At 37.5% G+C, this 21,406-nt stretch overlaps 1 protein-coding gene across 1 annotated transcript in view; it reads right to left on the bottom strand.

Moving 5' to 3' along the window:
* Positions 1 to 5,216: 5,216 nt before the first annotated feature.
* LOC131168223 (CRM-domain containing factor CFM2, chloroplastic) overlaps positions 5,217 to 21,406 on the bottom strand; it is a 28,562-nt gene continuing 12,372 nt past the window's right edge. Inside the window, exons 10-13 of the mRNA XM_058127515.1 lie at positions 7,162 to 7,410; positions 6,838 to 7,072; positions 6,218 to 6,348; positions 5,217 to 6,036 (exon numbers count right to left, since the gene is read on the bottom strand). Coding sequence (XP_057983498.1) covers positions 5,824 to 6,036; positions 6,218 to 6,348; positions 6,838 to 7,072; positions 7,162 to 7,410 — 828 coding nt within the window. The 3' untranslated portion in view covers positions 5,217 to 5,823. The remainder of the gene's footprint in view (positions 6,037 to 6,217; positions 6,349 to 6,837; positions 7,073 to 7,161; positions 7,411 to 21,406) is intronic.

Here is a 21,406-nt window from a genome sequence, read left to right on the forward strand (position 1 = left end):
CGGGCTGGATTATCGCCCCCTCAGGCCACGCCTGGAATCACTCACATTTACAATCAAATGGTACAATGAAATAGTGCTTTCATGTAAAGCAAATTTGTACCCAAGTAATGTGCTCAATCACAAACACATCAATCACATGAATATAGTGTAAGCTCAGTAATGTGCATTTTGCTCAATCAATACTCAACCCAAAATAATCAGAATGAAGCTCAAGAGTATTCAACATAATATAATCAGTATGATTCTCAAGAATAGTCAACACAAGCAATGACTTGGAATCTAAACAAAATATTTCAACAATGCATCAATATTCCAAGTATACTATGCAGATAATCAAACTAGTTTCAAAATAATTTTCTTCATTGAAATGAGCACAAAGCTAGTTTGAAAAGGTTGCTTGCTTGTTTAAAAAAATATTTGCACACCAAAGGCAAAGCTATTGGATACTTGAAATGAAGTGCAAATACCCTAAGCCTTATAGGTTTAGTCCCACACGAGATTTATAAATAGGAAATCCGTGGGATAAACCTAAACTATACTCCCAACAAAATAAATCTCAAGCACACACAAACCATGGGAGTAATAGCTTTGTGCAACAAATAAGCAAACACAAATGAAACTCTCACAATCTCAGATTTGATCAAAGGATGCAAGTTTGAGAGTATTAGGGCAAAAATTTGATTTTCAGGAGAGAGAGAATTTTTTGCTAATCACTTTGCTAATTGTCTCTTAATCATGCAAATGAAGGCCTATTTATAGGCTGGTAAAAATTTATAGCCATTCAAGGCACAATGGGAATAATTAAGAAAGTCCCAAACAATTAAAATTCACTTAGCCCGTATAAACTTAGTTTTACCGCGGTTAAACTATTTTTAACCGGCTGAGGTTCGGGTGGCTAAACCTGAGTTCGGTCGCCCGACAAGACACAGCTCAAAAAGATGTTCAAATAAGTTCGGTCGCCCGAGTCATAGTTTAGCACCCCTTAGTAGCAGAGCTACGTGATTTCGGGTGCCCGGTATACTATTAGGGTGCCCAAACTCTTGAGTTCGATCGCCTGAGTCGGTTTTTGAACTAAAATGCTCGGTTGCCCGAGTTGGTAAGTTGTCCCTTTCGATACGTTCGGGCGGCTGAGGAATATGTGAACATTTTTAGTTTGGTCGCCCAGGTACAGGTCAACATGTTGACCTCCATGGTTCGGTCGCCCAAGGCAGTTTGAACTGCGAGGGTTCGGTCGCCCATCCCCTTTGAGTTTGTTTAGATGTATTCAATTTAAGCATAATTATTTCACACTCATATTTTATGCAATGTGTGTATGTGTGTGGGGGCCTAGGGACTTACTATGGTCAAGTTGAGCTCACACTCTATCTTGTGCGCATGATGTGCAGGTAATAAGCATACAAGCCATATCCTAGATTACTATTATAGATCTTATTACAAATATAACTATATACTACAATGTAAATTACAAAGCTTCACGGTCTTCTTGTTTCTTCAAGTGCCATCAAGGAAGTTTGATTTGAATCTGCACAAACAATTTGACAAACATCAAATATCAATATTTGTCATTATCAAAACCGGGTGCAATTAATAAGGTCAACACTAAATATTGCAGAAATGATCATTTATTAACTAAGAAGGGGAGACCAGATGACTCTCGATTCTGAAAATCAATTATGGCCACCATTCCATAAGTTATGGATAATGTTAAAATTTTGGTGAGAGGTAGGAACTCTTCTTTTTGGTTCGAAAGGTGGCTGTCATCAGGCCCGTTATCTGTGAGCACTAAGGATATTTTGAACAAGAAACTGTGTATTAAGGATTGCTGGCTAAATAATAATTGGAACTCTGATTTAGTGCTGGAATTGGTTGGTGTCGATAAAATAAGGGAAATTTTGCACCAGGTACCGGCAGGTAAAAGTGGGTAAGATATTTTTGTCTAGAAGCCTGCCCCTGACGGTGATTTCTCTACAAAAACGACTTGGGAGGCAGTGAGGAGCAAAAGTGATAATTTTGTGTGGAATGACTGGTTTTTGCATTCTTTATTGCCCATAAGAATCTCAATGTGTTTATGGAGAGCCTAGTTTAGATGTTTGGCTATAGATGATAGAATTCAGGCCAAAAGAATATCGATGGCTTCGACTTGTGATTGTTGCGTTAAAAGAAGTCAGGAAAATATTGATCATATTCTTTCTTTAGGTGAGGTGACTTCAGAGGTTTGGCATCGGGCTAGTGTGGCGTTGGGGATTCCTTTCCAACAATCCCTTCCCTAGAAAAACAAAATTTCAAATTGGTTCGACTATGCTAAAAAATTGTCTATTAAAGGTATATTATTCGGGCTGATTCCGTGTTTGATTACATGATGCCTTTGGAATCGTAGATGTAAAGCGAGAATGGAAGGAGTTTATCAAAGTGCAGATCAGATGTGGAGAAATGTTTGATTCTGGGTTAAAACGCTGAGAGCAACAATTCTTTTCAAAAATTGAAAAAGTCGGACATTAAAATTTTGAATGAGTTTCAAATTAAGCATCAGGGAGTTTGTGATAGGCCTGAAAAAATTATTTCGTGAGTTAAACCTCCAGAAGGTTGGATAAAACTTAACTGTGATGGAAGTTGTAGGGGCAAACAGGTACTTCATGAGTTAGAGGAATTATTCGGGACTGCCATGGCATAGTAAAAGCAGTTTTTTCAAGTTATTTTGGTAATAGTACGAATAATAGTGCGAAATCAAAAGCAATCAGGGAGGGAATCGTTTGTGCAAAAGTTTACATTATTTTAATGTGATTATTGAAAGTGACTCGCGAATTGTAGTTGATTGGCTTCGGAAAGGTAGATGTACTTTGTGGTATCTTTAGAAATTTTGGGAGGAGCTCGTGGTGGAGTTAGAAGGAGTGAACGTCATGGTGATGCATCAATATAGGAAGGCAATAGTGCGACTGATTTTCTTGCTAAAGAATGAGAAATGGAAAACAATGTAATTTACGAAGAACAACATCTTCTACCACGTTATCTGAAAGGTATTCTTCAGATGGATAGGTAGGGTCTCGTTTCCGTTCGTCATTAGTTTAACTCTAGAGTTTTGTTTGGTGTATTTTGTTTTAAGTTTGATTGTGTTTATGTTTTTATCTTATCTGTCAATTATGTTTAGTTTTGTTATCCTAATTTGGTTGGTCTTGTAACCACAGTATTTCTCCGCCAAAAGTAAGGGTATATTAATATATAAATGGAGGTGTTGGCCTTTTTAAAAAAAAAAAAAAAAAATTTGCTAAACATATATCCCAATTGAGACCAATTATTAGTCTGCACAATTAAGGTTGTAGAACCTTTTTTTTTTTTTTTTCTTTCATCGAAGGATTGAAGGCATAACCCACTTTGTTTAGATAAGACTTAGACATTTATAAAATTAGAATCAAAATTAAAAATAAAAATAAAAATTTAAATTTAAATTTTTGAAATTAAATATAATTGAGGGGTGCATTCTAGAAGAAGAAGAAGAAGGAGGAGGAGGTCCGGATTTTGGATGAAGTCACAAGATGCTTATCTTCTTGAAAATCAAGATAGTTTGAAAGCTTCCATAAAGAAAAATATTGAGCACCACATATACACAGTCACATACCATAACTCGTTAAAATACGAAATTGATCATATAAGAAGACAATCATGTGAGCAATACAAAATTAAACTCAGATTATACGGCTATCGAAGATGTAGAAAGAACTTCAAAAAGAACTAACACCTAACAAAGAAATTTAAAAAGAACCAAGTTCGTTCTTTTTAAAGTTCTTTGTACATTTTCAATAGTAACCGGAGTTTATTTTGTATTGCTCACATAATTGTCTTCATGATTAATTTCATCTTTTAATGAGTTATGGTATGCAACTGTGTATGTGTGCTTGTGTGATGCTCAATGCTCTTTTTATTCATAGGCTTTAAAACTATCGTGGATTTGATTTTTAAGGAGAGAAGTAAGCATCTTGCGACTTCATCTAAAATCCAAATCTATAGCCAAATGGCATTTTTTTTTTAATATTTATTTTACTTATTATTTTAAATATTAAAAAATTATAGAAATGAATTTTTTTTAAAAAAAATCGAAAAAATTAGAGGAAAAGCTATTAAAAATTATTGGGAAGATTTTAGAAAGATAATCAATAATAGAATAGCATAAAACAAACTCATGGATATTAAACCTCTCCTCTTTATTATTATTAAAATTTTTTCTTAAAAAATGTGCTTACTCTTTTTTGGGGAGAGAGAGAGAGAGAGAGAGAAGAAATTGTGATAGCCTTCTCAATAATGGATCATTGAGGTCATGTTAGCACTTAAAAAATCTTCAAGACTGCAAGGGAAGGGATCTTTAGACTACAGGAAAAACAAAGGAAGTGTTTTGAAAAAGGGAATCTAAAGGAGTGATTTTAAGAATTTTCTTTCAAGATATATTGTGATACTCTCCCTTCATTTGAAGAGAAAGATGGATGAGGAATGATTTTTTAAAAATTCTTAAATGAGAGAAACCGCAGGAATGGATTGTTACAGGGTGAATTATTATTAAAAGAAAAAGATTATTTGAATGCTAAAAGGAAAGAGAGAATTCTTTGTCAAATTTGTGATAAAAAATGATTTGTTAGTATTATGAAACACAAATATCTTCTCTTCACATAATTATACACCTAAACCTAAATATATATATATTTTTTTATTACATCGGGTGTCCAGGCATTGATCCCCGACACTTTTCACATGCATTTTACGCTCCGTGGCGGCGTCTCAGGGTGCACCGACTAGTCCCTCGCCTGTGAATCCGGCCCCACATCACCACAAGTTGGTAAATCAAGAACCCAAGGGCGAGAATCGAACCCAAGAGGATTACCGTCAAGCGACGTCCCGTCAGTTGCTCTCACCACTGAGCTTAGCCCTGTGGGCAACCTAACTATATTCCACCATATAGCAAAATCCCAACCTTTTCATGGGTACATAAAAATTAAAAAGAATAAAGGTAGTGAAGAGAATTCATGAGCTCTCTCTCTCTCTCTCTAACCTCACCTAACTTAAGCATGCAATTGACCCAAATAAATAAATAAAAGACTATCAAAATCACAGTATTTAGAGCTGTCAGATTTGTTACATTAACATGTGATTTTCTACCTGCAGGTTATAAAATATTTGATGAGAGCTCCTCTCACTTTATCTCTTTGACAAATTCAATACACCCAAAGAACTTTTAAAAGCAATATTATTATTATTTAAAAAAAAAAAACAATGCAGCTTTTGGAGTTGATCCTTGGATTCAATGACCAAATATTCTACTTGAACTTCTATACAATATTATTTGAACCATTCTAAATTGGGGGGAAAAAAATGACATTGTACAAGGACCATTGCTGAACGTCCACGCCCAGTAGAACCCAACGAGGGCTGGGCAGTTTAAAACATTTCAAGGGTGACACAATTTACGACCACAAGATGTCTTCTGTTTCACCTGGGAAGTTTTCCTTCAGCAATCTTTTTTGCAGGAAAAGGTCAGCCATCTTTCTCATGCCTTGCATGCACAAGCAAATGGTCCAAATGCTGTATGTATACTCCATGAGAGCAGCGATGAAGTGAGAACAGGAGCACCTAAGCATTAACATGTTCCCCCACCTTCCCATGCAGATATGCCAGTTATAGCTCTTTTTCAACAGCGTGGTGTGCAGCCAGGGGAAACAAAACATCCAAGATTCCATCCCCCAACAGACGCCACAGAACCAGAATGGGAAACGTGTTATGAACAGGGTAAATGACCACTGCCTAAAGGACTGCCGAAATTCTGACAGTGGCCCATTTGTCTCATTCATCCCACAACCCACATTCAGATCTAATAGCTGCCATTAGCTCAGGAGAAACAGCGGGCCGAGCTTCAACTGCTTCACCAACTGATTGTTCACTTGCATATCTTGTATTCTTTTTACCAGCATGGCCTGGTTCACCTCCTGCTCCCCAGCCCCGATAAAGAATGACTTTGCTAGGCTCTTGAGAAACTAGAACTGCACCTGTTGCTTGCTGTGAGGATTACAGAAAAGTAAAGATTGAGATTTTAGCCAATATGCATGACAAACATAAGCAACTAAGCTGCACCTGTTGCTCGCTGTGAGGATTACAGAAAAGTAAAGATTGAGATTTCAGCCAATATGTATGACAAACATAAGCAACTAAGCACAAATATTGAATTAAGTGAGCAAACCTCCAGCTTGAAAACCACCTCCTGGACAGATGTTCCTTTGGTCCTGCCTTTGACGTTCACAATGGCTAGCGGATGCCTCTGAAAGTGTGCCTTGATTGCTCTTGCAAGACCACTTACCATGTTGTTCTTCCCTGACAAGTGACAGGAGTAGCAGATAAACCATACACTATTAGCTGCTATGATTTGGCAGGGAGGCACCATTTGGATGCTGAGAAGAATGATGATTAGGAGAATTATTTTAAAATTTTACATTTTGCTAAATTGCAAACAGAACTCCTTGTGAAAGTATGCATGATGTTGATGGAACATTGGGCATGTAGGCTGGAAATAGAAAGCCCAAACTATGAAACACAACAACGTTTGCTTTCAAAATCAATAAATTTACAAAGAAATTGCAGATCAATAGATCTCCACTTAACCAAACCAAGCATCAAGTAGAAATCAAGCTAGACAATTACATACAGCAAAAAAGCCAGAGCCCACACCACATAATATGGGTTCATCATTTCCATAAGCATGATTTTTGTCAATTCCATCTCATATGATGTGGTAGAGGATAACAATTACAGAAGCAATAGCAACATTAAGGAAAAATTGACCTTTTAAGAGTAAGAAATTACCTATAGCAAGCAAAGGCTGTTTTCTCATCTTGAGGGCTTGCTTTCGAAGAAGCAGCCTGTCTCTATTGGAAAGAGGTGCTGCTTTGAAAGGTGTCCCATTAGACCCACCATCAACACCTCCGCAAGTCAATGGTTTCAAATCATTTTCTAATACAACCGCTGGCTTAATCTTTTTATCACAAAAAACATGACGCTCAGCATTTTCGCTGGCTGAGCAGTTTGTTGAACCTTGTGACTGAAATTAAGGTAGCAATAGCATATGCCAGATCAAAAAATACAACAAAAATGAAATATGAAATAAGCTTCAAAAAGCTACCTAATTACCTTGAAATCCTTATGTAAAGATGTAGAGTAGACATCACCTTCAACATCCATATACATCAAGGAATTTGGGGGGGTTTCTTCAGATGCAGACACAGATAAAGACTCTACTTCAGTTTCTGCAGGTTCATCTGTTTCATCCTTTTCCTTTGAGAAAATTTCTACAGGCTTTTCTTGCAGAGTTTTTTCTAGATTGTCCCTTGAATCATCCATGCCATCATCCGCATTCACAAAACCATGTTTTTCTTTATCCTTCAAAGCCATGCCAAATACCAAATGTAGAATTCAGATACATAGATACCAATAGTTAATAACAATTTACAAGAAAATAAAGCTAGGTGACCTAAATATGCCTAAAGCACCTCTATTAGCTATACTGCCTGTACAAGCATGGACTTGAAAGCAGTTGTGATATTGTTTTTTGATATTTAAAGAAATTGCATTAAGATAGAAGAAGACATTAGAACTAAAAGAGAGGACAAGAAATCCTCAAGAAAAAATGAAAACAGGAAAACAAAAACAAAAAAAAACTAACTAAAAGAACTAGATAAGAAAGTTTGTCTTTAAACCCTTCCCATTATAATTCACCAAACACTGCAGGTTAGCTAATTTTTGCTGTCCACTCTTCAATCTTTCTTTTACCCCTATCCAAACCAACTTCATTACCTTAAGGATTAGATAGCCATGGACCCATCACATCCAGCAATTGTTGAACAAGTCCTTACCATTAATCTCCTCCACAGAAGTAGGAAGAATCCCATCGTTACACTGTTGCGTCTTAGACATTCCACTATCCTCAAAATAGGAACACCCTCCAAACCTTCCAGCAGAGATTGATGAACACATAAACTAAATCCCCAAGTAAATCAGATCCGAAACATAAGCATATTGCTCCTGAACGGATGTAAACCTTATTGCCAATATCATTTTTGCAAGAACTTCCCTTATCATTGACCATATCCTCCATATTGTCATCTTTTCCCTCAAACACCTCCCCCCCCCCCCCCCCCCCCCCCAAAAAAAAAAAAAAAAAAATCAAACCAAAAAAAATCACCATTTGCCAATGGAACCTCACTGATCTTGTCATGACAGCAGCCCTCTCCCATTGATGACAGAAAAACACCAGCCAGCCTCCCACACTTGTCTAAACCTTTGCTATCGTGAGTTAACCTCAACGTTGCCCCTGATCTGCAGAGAAGATGAACACGACATCCTCTTCTTCTCCCAACTGGGACCCAAATCTAGTAGGGACGCAAGAAGGTACGCAATCCAAAAGCAGATCCCCGATCCCTGTGCTGCACCCCCCCCCCCCCCCCAAAAAAAATCTCCTTATCATATTTGGCCCAGTAGTCCTCTCAAGTACATCAGAGTGGTGGGGCCAACTTAGATGCCCAACAGATTCTCCAGCAAACACCAAGACTGGTTATTCAAAACTCAACAATGGGCCTCAGCCTCATTAGCTGCTTTACAAACTCTCCCTTTAAATCCTGTACAGCGCAGTTAGTTGGTGGAACCAGATACTGAATGGGATTCTGTAAATTTATTTAGTAATTCTAGGAGGAAAAAAACGATCCTTACTATTATGAATCAGATTTTGGTTTCAGGCTATGAGAACTTCCCACTCTCCAGCATAGTTTCTGCACCAACCTTTTCTCAAATGTTGTCAGACGACAAATCTCCTACAATAAGAGACAAGTCACTGGGATTGTTGACCTCCAAAGGGATCTCCCTAGCAACAATTATTAAGTACTTACTTTTCAAACTCTCTTTTCCAAATGCTCTACAGTCTAGCATATGGATTCCTTTCCTAGCTAGCTGTGGGGTTCACTTCTTGTTCCTAATCAAGGACTGAGTTTGACAGGTTTCAGAATTACATTCCTTCACTTGTACCTAGATACACAGGTTTCTATCTATCATGGTTGCTTACATTCAATCATATAAGTATGGACACCATAACATGGGCAGGTAGTACATTACAATAAACATTATTCCTGTAGTATCCCAATAGGATGGGCACTTAAACCTCTCAGTGATTGGTAAAGCCATCTAGTTAACCCTAAACTTCCCTAGAAGATTGGGGGTCTGGCTTTGCTTTAAATGTCAACCTAACTGAAGTTGCTATTGACACAGCATTCATAACGCTACCCCAATCAATGGCTAACATATAAGACCTGTAATAATATCTATGAAAGCGTGGAAAGATGGTATTCCCCTTCCATTTATCATTATCCGCCACCAAGGAACAAAACAAATTGTATGATACCAACATGGGATCATCAACCTAGTCATGAACTATCTTTGAGGTGTTTGTCAAAGTCTCTTAGCTCAAGTGCTGGAGAGACCTTTCAAATCTGGTGAAACTAATTCCTTTACAGAAAAAAAAAATCTATGCTTGAAATGAACAAGAAGAAAGCTCTTGCTGCTGATGATTTCACAATGGAATTTTCAAGAAAATTGACAGGTCTTGTGAGAAGAAATCTCAAGTTTTTTTTTAAGGAGTTTCATCATAATGGGGTGATAAGAGTTTAAGTACTACCTTCTTAGCTTCAATCCCCAAGGAGAGATCTTTGAGAGTGAGGGACTTCAGACCTAATAGTCTTGTCACTAGTCTCTACAAGATTCTCTTTAAGGTCTTAGCTTAGATACTATGAGAAGTTTTGGGGGACATAGTGACCTTTGCTGGAATTTATTCAAGACAAACAAATTTTAGATGCACTAATGAGGTGGCAGAGGATGTGAGAAGGAAGGGGCTCTTATTTAAACTAGACTTCAAGAAAGCTTATGATATGGTAAATTAGGTCTTCTTGGACAACGAGACATGTAGGAAAGTTTGTAGGGAGGTTTAGAGGAAGTGGATTAGAGGTTGCCCGAGTACAACCAGTTTGTATTGTCTAGTCAACCTATACAGTGGTTGGGGATACAGGGGGGGTTAGGCAAGTAGACCCACTATCTCCATTTTGTTTACCTTGGTGGTGGATACCTTGAGTAGAATGTTCATACACACTCAAGGCTTGGGAGTGATCTGGGGTCTTGGCGTTAGGAGAAAGTGGAGGCGTCTCACCTTTAGTTTGCCTGCTTTGAGGACGAGGACATTGTTGCAAGATTCTGAAAGGTCATTATCTTGTTAAAAATCTTTGAAAAGTTCTCATGTTTAAAGATCAATTTCTCAAAGAGTGGGATGGCTTGTATCAGTTTAGATAGTAGGAAATTTGAGAGTTTTAAAACCTTGGCAGGGTTGTGTTTCCCTTGAGTGGCCACTTTCTTATCTTTGTCTCCCCCTTGGTGGCAACCCAAACTAAAAGGCCTTTTGGGATCCAAGTGATCGAGAGGGTGGATAGGAGACTGGGAGGGTGGAGGAGGGCATATTTGTCTAGTGGGGTTATGTCAAACTCGTCAATAACTCACTTTTTACTCACTTTTTAGAATCCCAATTTACTTTCTCTTTTTAGAGTGCCCATGAATGTAGCCAAGACTCTAATGAAGCTGATGCATGACTTCCTCCAGTCGGGTTATGGGGAGAGTAAGAGAGACCATCTAGTAGAGGTTGTTAGAAGATGCAAATCTAGGTTGGGGCTTGGCAACATTGTTGAAAAAACATCTCCCTAATTCGTAAATGGTTGTGGAAGTTTCACTTGGAAGGTAGTTTCCTATGGCACATGGTGATTAAAAATAAATATGGACTCCATTGAAACGGGTGGGTCACTAGAAGAGGTGCATTATTTCTCATCAACCCGTAGGAGTTTGTTTCCCAAGTGACAAGTCAGTTCTTTCCTCTCACTTGCTTCAAAGTGGGACATGGCAATAGGGTTCGTTGTTGGGAGGATGTTTGGGTGGGTAAGGACTCTTTGGAGCTAATGGTAACTCATCTTTTTAAAGCTTTCTGCTTTTCACAATGCACCTATTAGTTCATTCTTTTCTTCTAAAGGGGATCTATTTCATGAGATCTCCACTTCTATAGGAATTTCAATAGAGGGGTCAATAGGCTTACCACCGTACTTATTGTATTGGATCACTTTGTTCCTTTTGTTAGGGATCATAGGGGGTTATGAGAGGCTGATTTTTTGGGTCTTTTTTCTTCAAAATAATTTTTTCTTACACCTCTTAAAAGCCCCCTCCCAATTTTTTTCCCTTCAACCCACATCATGACTTTGAACAGGATTAATACGCATGATTTGTTACAGACAAGACAGTCCTACATGTCACCTAATCCTAACACGTGTTTGATATGCAGTGAGTCCAATGAGCACCTTTTCCACTATTTGTTAGAGAGCAACACACCCTTCAGACTGCTCTCTTTTCTGGCTTTAGTAAAGCTTGAGTGGTGCCTCAGAATGTGGGAGATCTCTTGCCCGTGAGACATTGGGGTTTTGACTCAAGTAGAAAGGGCGCATGTTATGGAGTCATGGGGTCATTGCTATCTTATGGATGCTTTGGATTGAGAGGAATGCAAGAACATTCATGGGCTGTAAAACTTCTCTTGGTTTGTTATGGGATAGAGTGGTGCGCTTGGCTTCCTTTTGGGCCCATTCTTTTGGATTTTTTTGGGATTATCTCTGTCTGATCTCCAAAGGGATAGGAAGGCACCTCCATTGTCATCTTTTTCTGTTGTTGCCCTTTTTATTAGAGTATACCTTGTCCTCATTTATTGTACTTTGTTTTGTTCATTAATAAAATTTTCTATTATCCAAAAAAAAAAAGAAATCAACTATCCCATCCTCATTTGCAAAATATTCAAAATGCAGAATGCGTTGTTGGAGATTTTAAGATATGCTTCCATAGCCATATACAACTTGAGCCACCCTCTCTTGTGGGTCACCTAGCCATGGTTATAACTAACAACCGCGACCGTTACGTAACGGCGTTTTATGTAACAGTTTTTTGGCTTACCAATACCGTTACACACAATGAAATCAGTGGGAAGAAAAATCACGTCTATAGCAGCCATTACAGACCGTGACTATTACATAAAGGCCGCTTGTTACGCCAAAAAAATTATTTTATTTTTTACTTTTTCTTCTCACTTTTCCCCTCTTTCATAAATCATTCTCAATATACCATGTGGTGAGGGGGGAAGGATTATAATGAAGATGGCAATGGTACAAAATTTAATACTTTTTTAAATACTCACAAGAAATGCACTAATTAACAATTTGAAAATACTAACTTGTTAGGAAAATATTTTATTTTGATAATATTAGTAATTTGATATTTATGTTCTATATTTTTCGGCTTCAACCTTCTTTCTTTTCTAGTAATTTTATATTTGTATTATTTGTATGACTTGTGTGTCTTATAGATTAAAGGAGTATATAATGTATTTTGTTTTATTAATTATTTTAGCACAATAAGAATTTATCACAGATAAGAACAATGAGAAGTATAAATATGCACACATACGTAATTTTTCTATCAATGGTGGTTTAAAACACATGTAAGCTTGTTGCTCTTACCAAATAACTTAGTCAAACTAAAGGATCCAAAATACACTAAAACTCTTTCTAAGAAGGTTTAAAAGCTTAAAACATGCAAGTACGCTAATATGCACAAGGTTGTGCATGCTTGAAAAAAATTCACGGCCGTTACACCCGCTTCCCGTTATGTAAAATCTGCTACTCCTGCTTCCCATTACACCCGTTACCATTACGTTACGTTATGCTACCTGCTACTGCAATTTAAAAGCATGCACCTGGCTCATACAAAGCTAAGTCTTGTTGAGGATTAGCCGCTATATGACCTCTAGCATAACAATGACATAATTGAATGTGCTTGGATGGGTGGTAAATTGCTGTTGAGAAATGTCCCCAGGCTTTGAAATGAGTCTAGACTGTTGCACTTGAATGGGATATGAGAAATGTTTTAAGGTGTTTCTTTGTGGCAAGGGCCTGGTAGGCAACAGTTTCAGGACACCAGAATTTAATCTTGGTCATAATTTCCTCTTTAAGACCATTAACAACCCTAGTGACCATGTGATACATATCCTTCACATTGCTGCCAAGAATCATAAGCTTCTCAAATAGTCATTTAACCAATCACAATTGCTGTTTGTTTATGGCCCAAGAGTTGTCCAAATAACTAATTCCTTAGAGAAGGTACTTCTCTTTTACCTCTGCCTTATGATTTCCCATTTGAGTACTAGGGGGCTCCCCTATGTTTTGGAGGTTTTATTGTTCATTTTGCCTATATTTCTTATTGGTTTAATCTGCTTCTTGTAAGCGAAGAAAATTTTATCCTCACCTTTTATGTTGTACTGCTCAAATTAGACTCTCATCTCATCTCATCTGTCCAAACTAAGAAGTTACTAGGAGTCTAGGATTTAATTTTTTGTCATGCATGCGCACATTGGCCTTGACCATCTTAGTGATATCTCCATAATCCTCTTGATCATACCATGGTGGGTGTGTAAGTTGTTTAGGATTATACATGTCTACTAGATGATCAATCTCATTAAAATTACCCTATTCATGCCTTAAGCTCTAGATTGGTTTGAGGTTGAATGGGCTAAACAGGTCTTCTAGATGGTATGGGGCCCCAACTCACCCCATTGGCGACTCAGGAACTCCAGGAGGGGAGGATACCCTTAGAGAATATTCTAGACACGATAATGATTTGCTTTGAAAGATGACACTTAACAAGAAAAAAATGACGACGACAACAAGGGTTTATTAAACATTATGACAACCCTAGTAAGATTTACAAAAGAGGTGATGCAGGAATTTATAATGAAAAAAAAAAAAAAAAACATAAAAAAGGTACATTATTTATACCAATTTTAAAAAAAAAAAAAAAAATATTTCGTGTTACATAAAATGTTAACATTTATTGGACAAACCCTCGGGAAAATACTCTCTCTCGATATATAAGTGTGTCTGTGTCTGTGTCTGTGTATTATATGTGTATACTTATAGATTTAAAAGTCTATTATCAATTTATTATGACACATCTATTGTACCATGTCATACCTGTCTCCTAGGCTTGTGCTTCATAGCACTTGTGTTAAATTAGTTTATTCTAGGGCATTTAGAAACTTGTAGGCACTAATGCAGCTATTTTTTAATTATTTTGATTTGTACATACAGTTGTCTGCTTTGCAACTTTTTCTTTGGTTTTATTTTGCTTTATTTATTTATTTTCTTGTTTCTATGCCATGTTTTCAATCTTTTACTTAAGAAGAGAGGTTGGCTCATGCAATGCGTTTGTGCTTCTTAACTTCCACTCTTGTCCCATTGCCTGCGTGCTAACTTGTCAAAGTTAATTCCCCTCAAATGTCCTCTTACCTCTATTTTAAATTTTTGAATTGTATTAGATATGCTAATGGAAGGAGAAGGAAGTGTTTGGTTAAAAGAATTGGAATGGATTTGGGTATGAGGGTGAGGGGTCAATTGCAGATTAAGGAAGAGATTACTAATTTTTTTCAAATCCTTTTATTCTGAGGATTGTGGGAATAGGTAAATGGTCGAGGCGCTTGGTTGGGAACCCATTGGGGAAGAGTTTGCTAATTGGCTTAAGAGGCCGTTTGATATGGAAGATATAAGAAAGGCAGTGATGGAAATGGATAGGGATAAAGCTCCAGGACCAAATGGTTTTACTTTAGCTTTTTTCCAGGATAGTTGGGATGTTTTCAAGGATGATGCAATGAGTTTTTTTCTGAAGATTTCATTAAAATGGTGTAGTGTAAGAGAATCAATTCCTCTTTTATTGCGCTAATTCCTCAAAAAGAGAGGTCGAGGAAGGTGAGAGATGTCAAACCGATTATATAAGATTCTTACTTAGCTCTTGTCGAGGAGGCTTAGGGAGGTGTTCGGGGAAATTATTTCATTAGCCCAATCCGCTTTTGTTAAAGAGAGACAAATTCTAGATGTAGTTTTCGTAGCTAATGAAATGGTAGAGGATGTTAAAAGGAGAGGTAAACAGGGCATTATTTTCAAATTAGATTTTGAAAAAGCTCACAATATGATTAATTGGGGATTCCTAGATAAAGTGGGGGTTAAGAAGAGCTTTGGGTTCTCACGGCATAAATGGATCAAAGGTTGCCTTCACTTAGCCAACTTGTTTGTGATTATTAATAAAAATCCTAGGGAGTGGTTTGAGAAGTCTAGGGGGTTAAAACGAGGGGATTTATCTCCTTTCCTTACTCACATTGACTGCAGATGGTTTGAGTGCTTGTGTCATGTGCTCAGGTATTGGTGTGATTAGGGGGTTGGAGATGGGTGGGGATAAGGTGGAGGTGTCTCACTTACAATTTGCTGATGATACTATTTTCTTTTTAGAAAATTATTGAGAATTTTGAAGGTGCTCACACAGCTCAAAATTTTTTAGAAGATTTTTGGGCTGAAAATAAATTTGGTTAAAAGTTGTTTGGATGGTATTAATTTGAGCAGTAGGGAGTTGGAGGATTTTGGATGTCTTGTGGGTAGCAATTTTCTGTTCTAGAATGAGACAGCTTCTTGTGGAAATAATTCTCATTACTCGTAACATAGGTAGGTTTGTATAAATAGATGTACAGCAGAAGAATAGAAGGAAAGAACCAAGAAGGAAAGAACCAAAGATGCGAACTTCTAAGGAAACTAAATATTCTAGGAGATTCTCTTAGAAAAATAGAAAAGTTGACTAAAAAGATTTGAAACTTTCCAACACTCCCCCTCAAGCTGGCTTGAAGATATCATTCATGGCCAGCTTGCTAATGAAGTTTTCAAATTGTTTCTTCAACAGTCCCTTTGTCAGTATGTCTGCTACTTGCTCAATTGTCGAGATATATGGCAGACAAATTACTCCCTCGTCTATTTTCTCCTTGATAAAATGCTTGTCTACCTCCACACGTTTAGTTCTATCATGAAGAACTGGATTGTGAGCAACAGCTATTGCAGCTTTATTGTCACAATACAGTTTCATTGGAAACGAATTAGTAATCTTTAATTCTTCCAGCAACCCTTTGATCCATAGTGCTTCACAAGTTCCATGAGCAACAGCCCTAAATTCTGCCTCTGCACTACTCCTTGCCACCACATTTTGTTTCTTGCTGCGCCATGTTACTAGGTTTCCTCCAACAAAGGTGCAATAGCCAGAAGTTGATCTTCTATCAGTGATACTTCCAATCCAATCTGCATCAGTGTATACTTCAACCTGTAAATTCTCATGTCCTCCAAATAATAAACCTTTACCTAGAGTCCCTTTTAGGTACCTTAGAATCCTATACACAGCATCAAAATGCACGGGTCCTGGTGAGTGCATAAATTGACTTACCACGCTTGTTGCAAAGGCTCTGTCAGGACATGTATGAGAGAGATAAAGGAGTTTCCCTACCAACCTTTGGTATTGCTCTCTGTTGATCACTTCTTCAGTCTTAGCTGGTTGGAGTTTTATGTTCGGCTCTATAAGTGTTTATGCTGCTTTGCACCCTAGCATACCTATTTTTCCAAGTAAATAAAGCACATACTTGCGTTGGGAAACAAAAATTCCTTTCTTTGACCTTGCAAATTCCATACCAAGAAAATACTTCAAGTTGCCTAAGTCTTTGATCTCAAATTCCTGAACAAGGATCTTCTTTAACCTCTCTAGCTCATTGCTATCATCACCTGTCAGAATTATATCATCTACATACACAATAAGGATAGCCATTTTACATTCACTCGTGTGTCTATAGAACATAGTATGATCGGCTTGACCTTGGCTGTAGCCATGACTCTTTACTACCTTCCCAAAGCGTTCAAACCAAGCTCTAGGAGATTGTTTGTGTCCATACAATGATTTCCTCAATCTGCACACCTTGCCTTTGCCACCTTTCCCTTCAAATCCTGGCGGTAGATCCATAAAGTCTTCCTCGTCTAAGTCACCATTTAAGAAGGCATACTTCACATCTAGTTGATATAAGGGCTAGTTAGAGTGAGCTGCTAGAGAGAGCAACACATGGATTGAGTTCATCTTGGCTACAGGAGCAAATGTTTCCTGGTAATCAATTCCATATGTTTGAGTGAACCCCTTCGCCCCAAGTCTTGCTTTGTACCTTTCTTTACTCCCATCAGCCTTGAATTTTACTGTAAATACCCATTTACAGCCAACAGTCTTCTTCCCCTCCGGTAGGTCACCAATTTCCCAAGTGTCGTTAGCAATTAGTGCATCCATCTCTTCTTGAACAGCCAATATCCATTTCGGGTGATCTAGTGCTTCCTAAATGGTTCTTGGAATAAACAGATGAGAAACATTTGAAGTAAAGGTCTTATGAGAATCGGAGAGTCTATGATAGGATAGATGGTTGGAAATAGGATGTGTGGTACAGGTTCTAACTCCTTTCCTAAGGGCAATGGGTAGGTCAAGATCATGAGAATTATCAAAACAAGGATTTGGAGAAGAAAAAGTACCTAGAGTATGTGAAGGAGGGCCAACTTGTGTAGGTGATGATGATTGGCCTTGCCTTGGATTTGAAGAAAGAGTTCTATTATTCTGATGATTTCTTCTAGTATAAACACAAAGCTCAGATGAGGGAATATTTGATAGTACTTCTCCCCCTATTTGTGAATCAGGTATGCCTTGTATAGCTAGACTAGGATTTCCATTATTTTTGTCAGCTAATGTATCGGTTTCCTGATCCTTTAAAGAGTGGATGTCAATGTCAAGGAAAACATTTGGAAGAGGCTTAGAGGTTTGCCAAAACTCATCTTCAATTTCCTTTTTCTCCCCGTGAAGATAGTTATGGCCAAAAAAGGGTTGGTTTTCAATATAAACAACATGCATACTGATATGAATTTTTCTGGTCAGATGGTTAAAACATTTGTACCCCTTTTATTAGGAGCATATCCAAGGAAAACACATTTTCCTGTCCTAGGATTAAGCTTGGAAATTGTTAGGTATATGAACAAAAATAGTGCATCCAAACACTTTTAGTTGTAGGTCTGATGTTATCCGACATGTAGGAAATAGTTTTTTTAGGCAATCTAAGGGAGTGGTGTATTTTAGCACTCGAGTAGGCATCCTATTAATGAGATAACATGCAGTTAAAATAGCATCACCCCATAAATATTTAGGAACTTGCATTGAAAACATTAGGGCCCATGCAACCTCTAACAAATGGCGATTTTTTCTCTCAACAATGCCATTTTGTTGTGGGGTGTCACGACAAGTAGATTGATGTTGAATACCTTTTGTTAAAAGAAACGTTCCTAAACATTTGTTAAAATATTCAATACCATTATCAGTTCTAAGGATACTGATTTTTGTTTGGAACTAGGTTTCAACCATATTATAAAAATCCTAAAAAAAACTTTCAACCTCAGATTTGTCACTCAATAAGTACACCCAACACAAACATGTATGATCATCAATAAACATAGCAAACCATTTCTTACCAGAAGTAGTAGTGATTTTTGAGAGACCCCAAACATTACTATGAATCATAGTAGTTAAAAGCGCGCCTCAGGCGCAAGGCGCAGTGAAGCGAAGAGGCTTGCGCCTCAAACCAGGTGAGGCGAGGCGACCTGCAAGAGGTGACGCTAGGCGAGACGAGGCACACTGGGGCGACAGGCGCAGTGAGTCGTGCCTTGTGAATTTTTAGTCATTTAAAGTAGAGAAATAGCCACAGCCAGACCCGTAGCCCTCATTCGACTCGAACGAACATAGCCCCTAGCCCCTCTCAGCCCTTCGAAGCCCTTCGTGAGTTCGTTTTGCAGATTCGAACCAGCAGGAGCCTTCACGATCCTTCGAACCAGCAACGTGAGCTCGTCTGCGAGCCTTCGAACCAGCCGGAAGCCTTCGCTACTTCATCTTCGAGCTTCGAACCAGGATCGTGAGTTCGTCTTCGACATTTTGAAGAAGCACAACCCTTCGCAACTTCGTTTCCAACCAGCAGGAGCCCTCGCGAGTTCTTCTTCTTCTTCTTCTTCTTCTTCTTCCTGCTGCCTGCTTGCTGCGTGCTACGTTCTACTGACTGTTGCGTGCTTCCTACTGCTTCTCTTTTTCTTCTTCTTTATATGTAAGCTTATAAATTAAATATTTTCTTTAATTAATCTAAGCTTATAAATTATAAATAATACATAATATTTATTTTTTTTACTGAAATTTACCTACTGTTTTTAAATTTGTAATATTTAGTTTAATTAATGTAAGTTTATAAATTATAACTAATACATAATATTTATTCTTTTTATTGAAATTTGGCTACTTTTATTCCTCTTCTTCTTTATATGTAATTACTAATTAAATATTTAGTTTAATTAATGCACGTTTATAAATTATAACTAATACATAATATTTATTCTTTTTACTGAAATTTAGCTACTATTTTTTAATTTGTAATATTTAGTTTAATTAATTTGAGTTTATAAATTATAATTAATACATAATATTTATTTTTTTTATTGAAATTTAGCTACTATTTTTTGATTTGTACTCTTTTCTTTTGATGATGAACTATGTTGAATTGTTGATGCTTTTGGACTAAATTTTCAATTTTGTAATTGAATTTTTTGGCATTTTAAATTCTAATATTACTAGATATTCATATGTTCATATATCAATTACCCCAAATAGACATTTTACACCATTTTAATAATTGTGCGCCTCACCTTCATGAGGCGCGCGCCTTCGCCTCGCGCCTCGGCTTCAAAGACCCTTTGCGCCTCAGCTCGCCTCGCACCTCTAACTACTATGCTATGAATTAAATAAAAAGGTTTGGAAGAATGATAAGCTTTGGATTGATAGGTGCTTCGGTGACTTTTGGATATGTGGCAAACATCACAATGAAGAGAATTGCAATCCAGTATTTTAAATAAGCTAGGAAACAAATGTCTTAAATAGAGAAAGCTAGGATGTCCTAGTCTAAGATGCCAAAGCATTATTTGTTCACGTACAAAAACAGAACTAGTACTACTACCCAAACCCTGAGCTTGTTTATTAATGAATAAAGTCTCATTGAAGTAGTAAAGTCCATCAATCATCCTAGCACTGCCAATCATCCACCCCAAGAGTTGGTCCTGAAATTCACAATGGGAATCAAAGAAAATGACACAACAATTAGAATTCGGCAAGAGTTTACTAATAGATAGTAGGTTACAAGCAAGTTTAGGGACGTGAAGGACAAATTTGAGTTCTATTTTTTCAGATATTAGAACAGAGCCTGTTCCAGCAATGGATGAAAACTTCCATTTGCAATTCTAATCTTTTTTATTACAAGAACAAGGAGAATAAGATTGAAACAATTATGAGGTACTAGTCATGTGATCAAATGTACCAGAATCAATAATCCATGGTGCAAGATTTAACCAACGAGGGTAGGCACTAGAGTTATCACCTGTTTGGGCCAATGAACCAGTAGGAAGACTAGAGGCAAAAGTAGATTTCAGCAGTTGAAGAAGATGATCCACCTGCTCAGCACTTAGGAAATTAGCTTCATTGGCTTTAGGGACTGCATGATTGCTGCTAGAGGGTCCAGATTTGTTGCTCTTCTAGTTTGTTGGCTTTCCATGGAGTTTCCAGCAATTTTCTCGAGTGTGGCGTGGCTTATTGCAATAGTCACACCATACTCGAGGCTTATCTTCCAACCTCCTTTGATTAGAGTAAGGTCGCTGTGCAGAAATATTGGTAGTAGCCAAATTTGTGTTACTAGCAGCATAAGAAGCAGGATCATTGGCAGCAAGTATAGCATAATTTTCCAGTCTCATCCTCCTTTTTCTTCATCATCACACTCCTTCGACAATCTTCTCGTCATACTTCAGAAAATACTTCCCCGAGTGGGGATAGAGGCTGTCTCCCTAGGATTCTTCCCCTTCATCAAACTCATCATTAAGTCCAGCCAAGAATTTAAAAATTCTCGCTTTCTCCACCATCTTCTTATTGTGATTGCAATCAACAAGATTTTTCCATTCATAATCATTGAACAAATCCAGATCTTGCCATAGGCCCTTAAGAACATTGAAATACCTTATTACACTGCCGTCTCCATGATAAGTATTGCTGATCTTCTACTGCAGTTCATAAATCTGAGGGTAATTCCCAAGGTCAGAGTACATCTTACTCACATTGTCCCAAAGTTCTTTTGCAGTAGAATAGCACATGTAATTAGCACTAATCTCTTCATCCATAGCATTCACGAGCCATGCCATAACCGTGGAATTTTCAGCATCCCATATAGCATAAGATGGGTCTGTTTTCTAACAGATTGTGACCACGTTGGCCTCATTCAATCGTATATTGGTAATTTGGACAGAGTAAAGTTCAGAGTGGGTAGGTCTGGTTTCAGGTTTGGTTTCGGGTTTAGCTT

The sequence above is a fragment of the Malania oleifera genome, chromosome 11, assembly GCF_029873635.1.
Source record: "Malania oleifera isolate guangnan ecotype guangnan chromosome 11, ASM2987363v1, whole genome shotgun sequence".
NCBI classification, from domain to species: Eukaryota; Viridiplantae; Streptophyta; class Magnoliopsida; order Santalales; family Ximeniaceae; genus Malania; species Malania oleifera.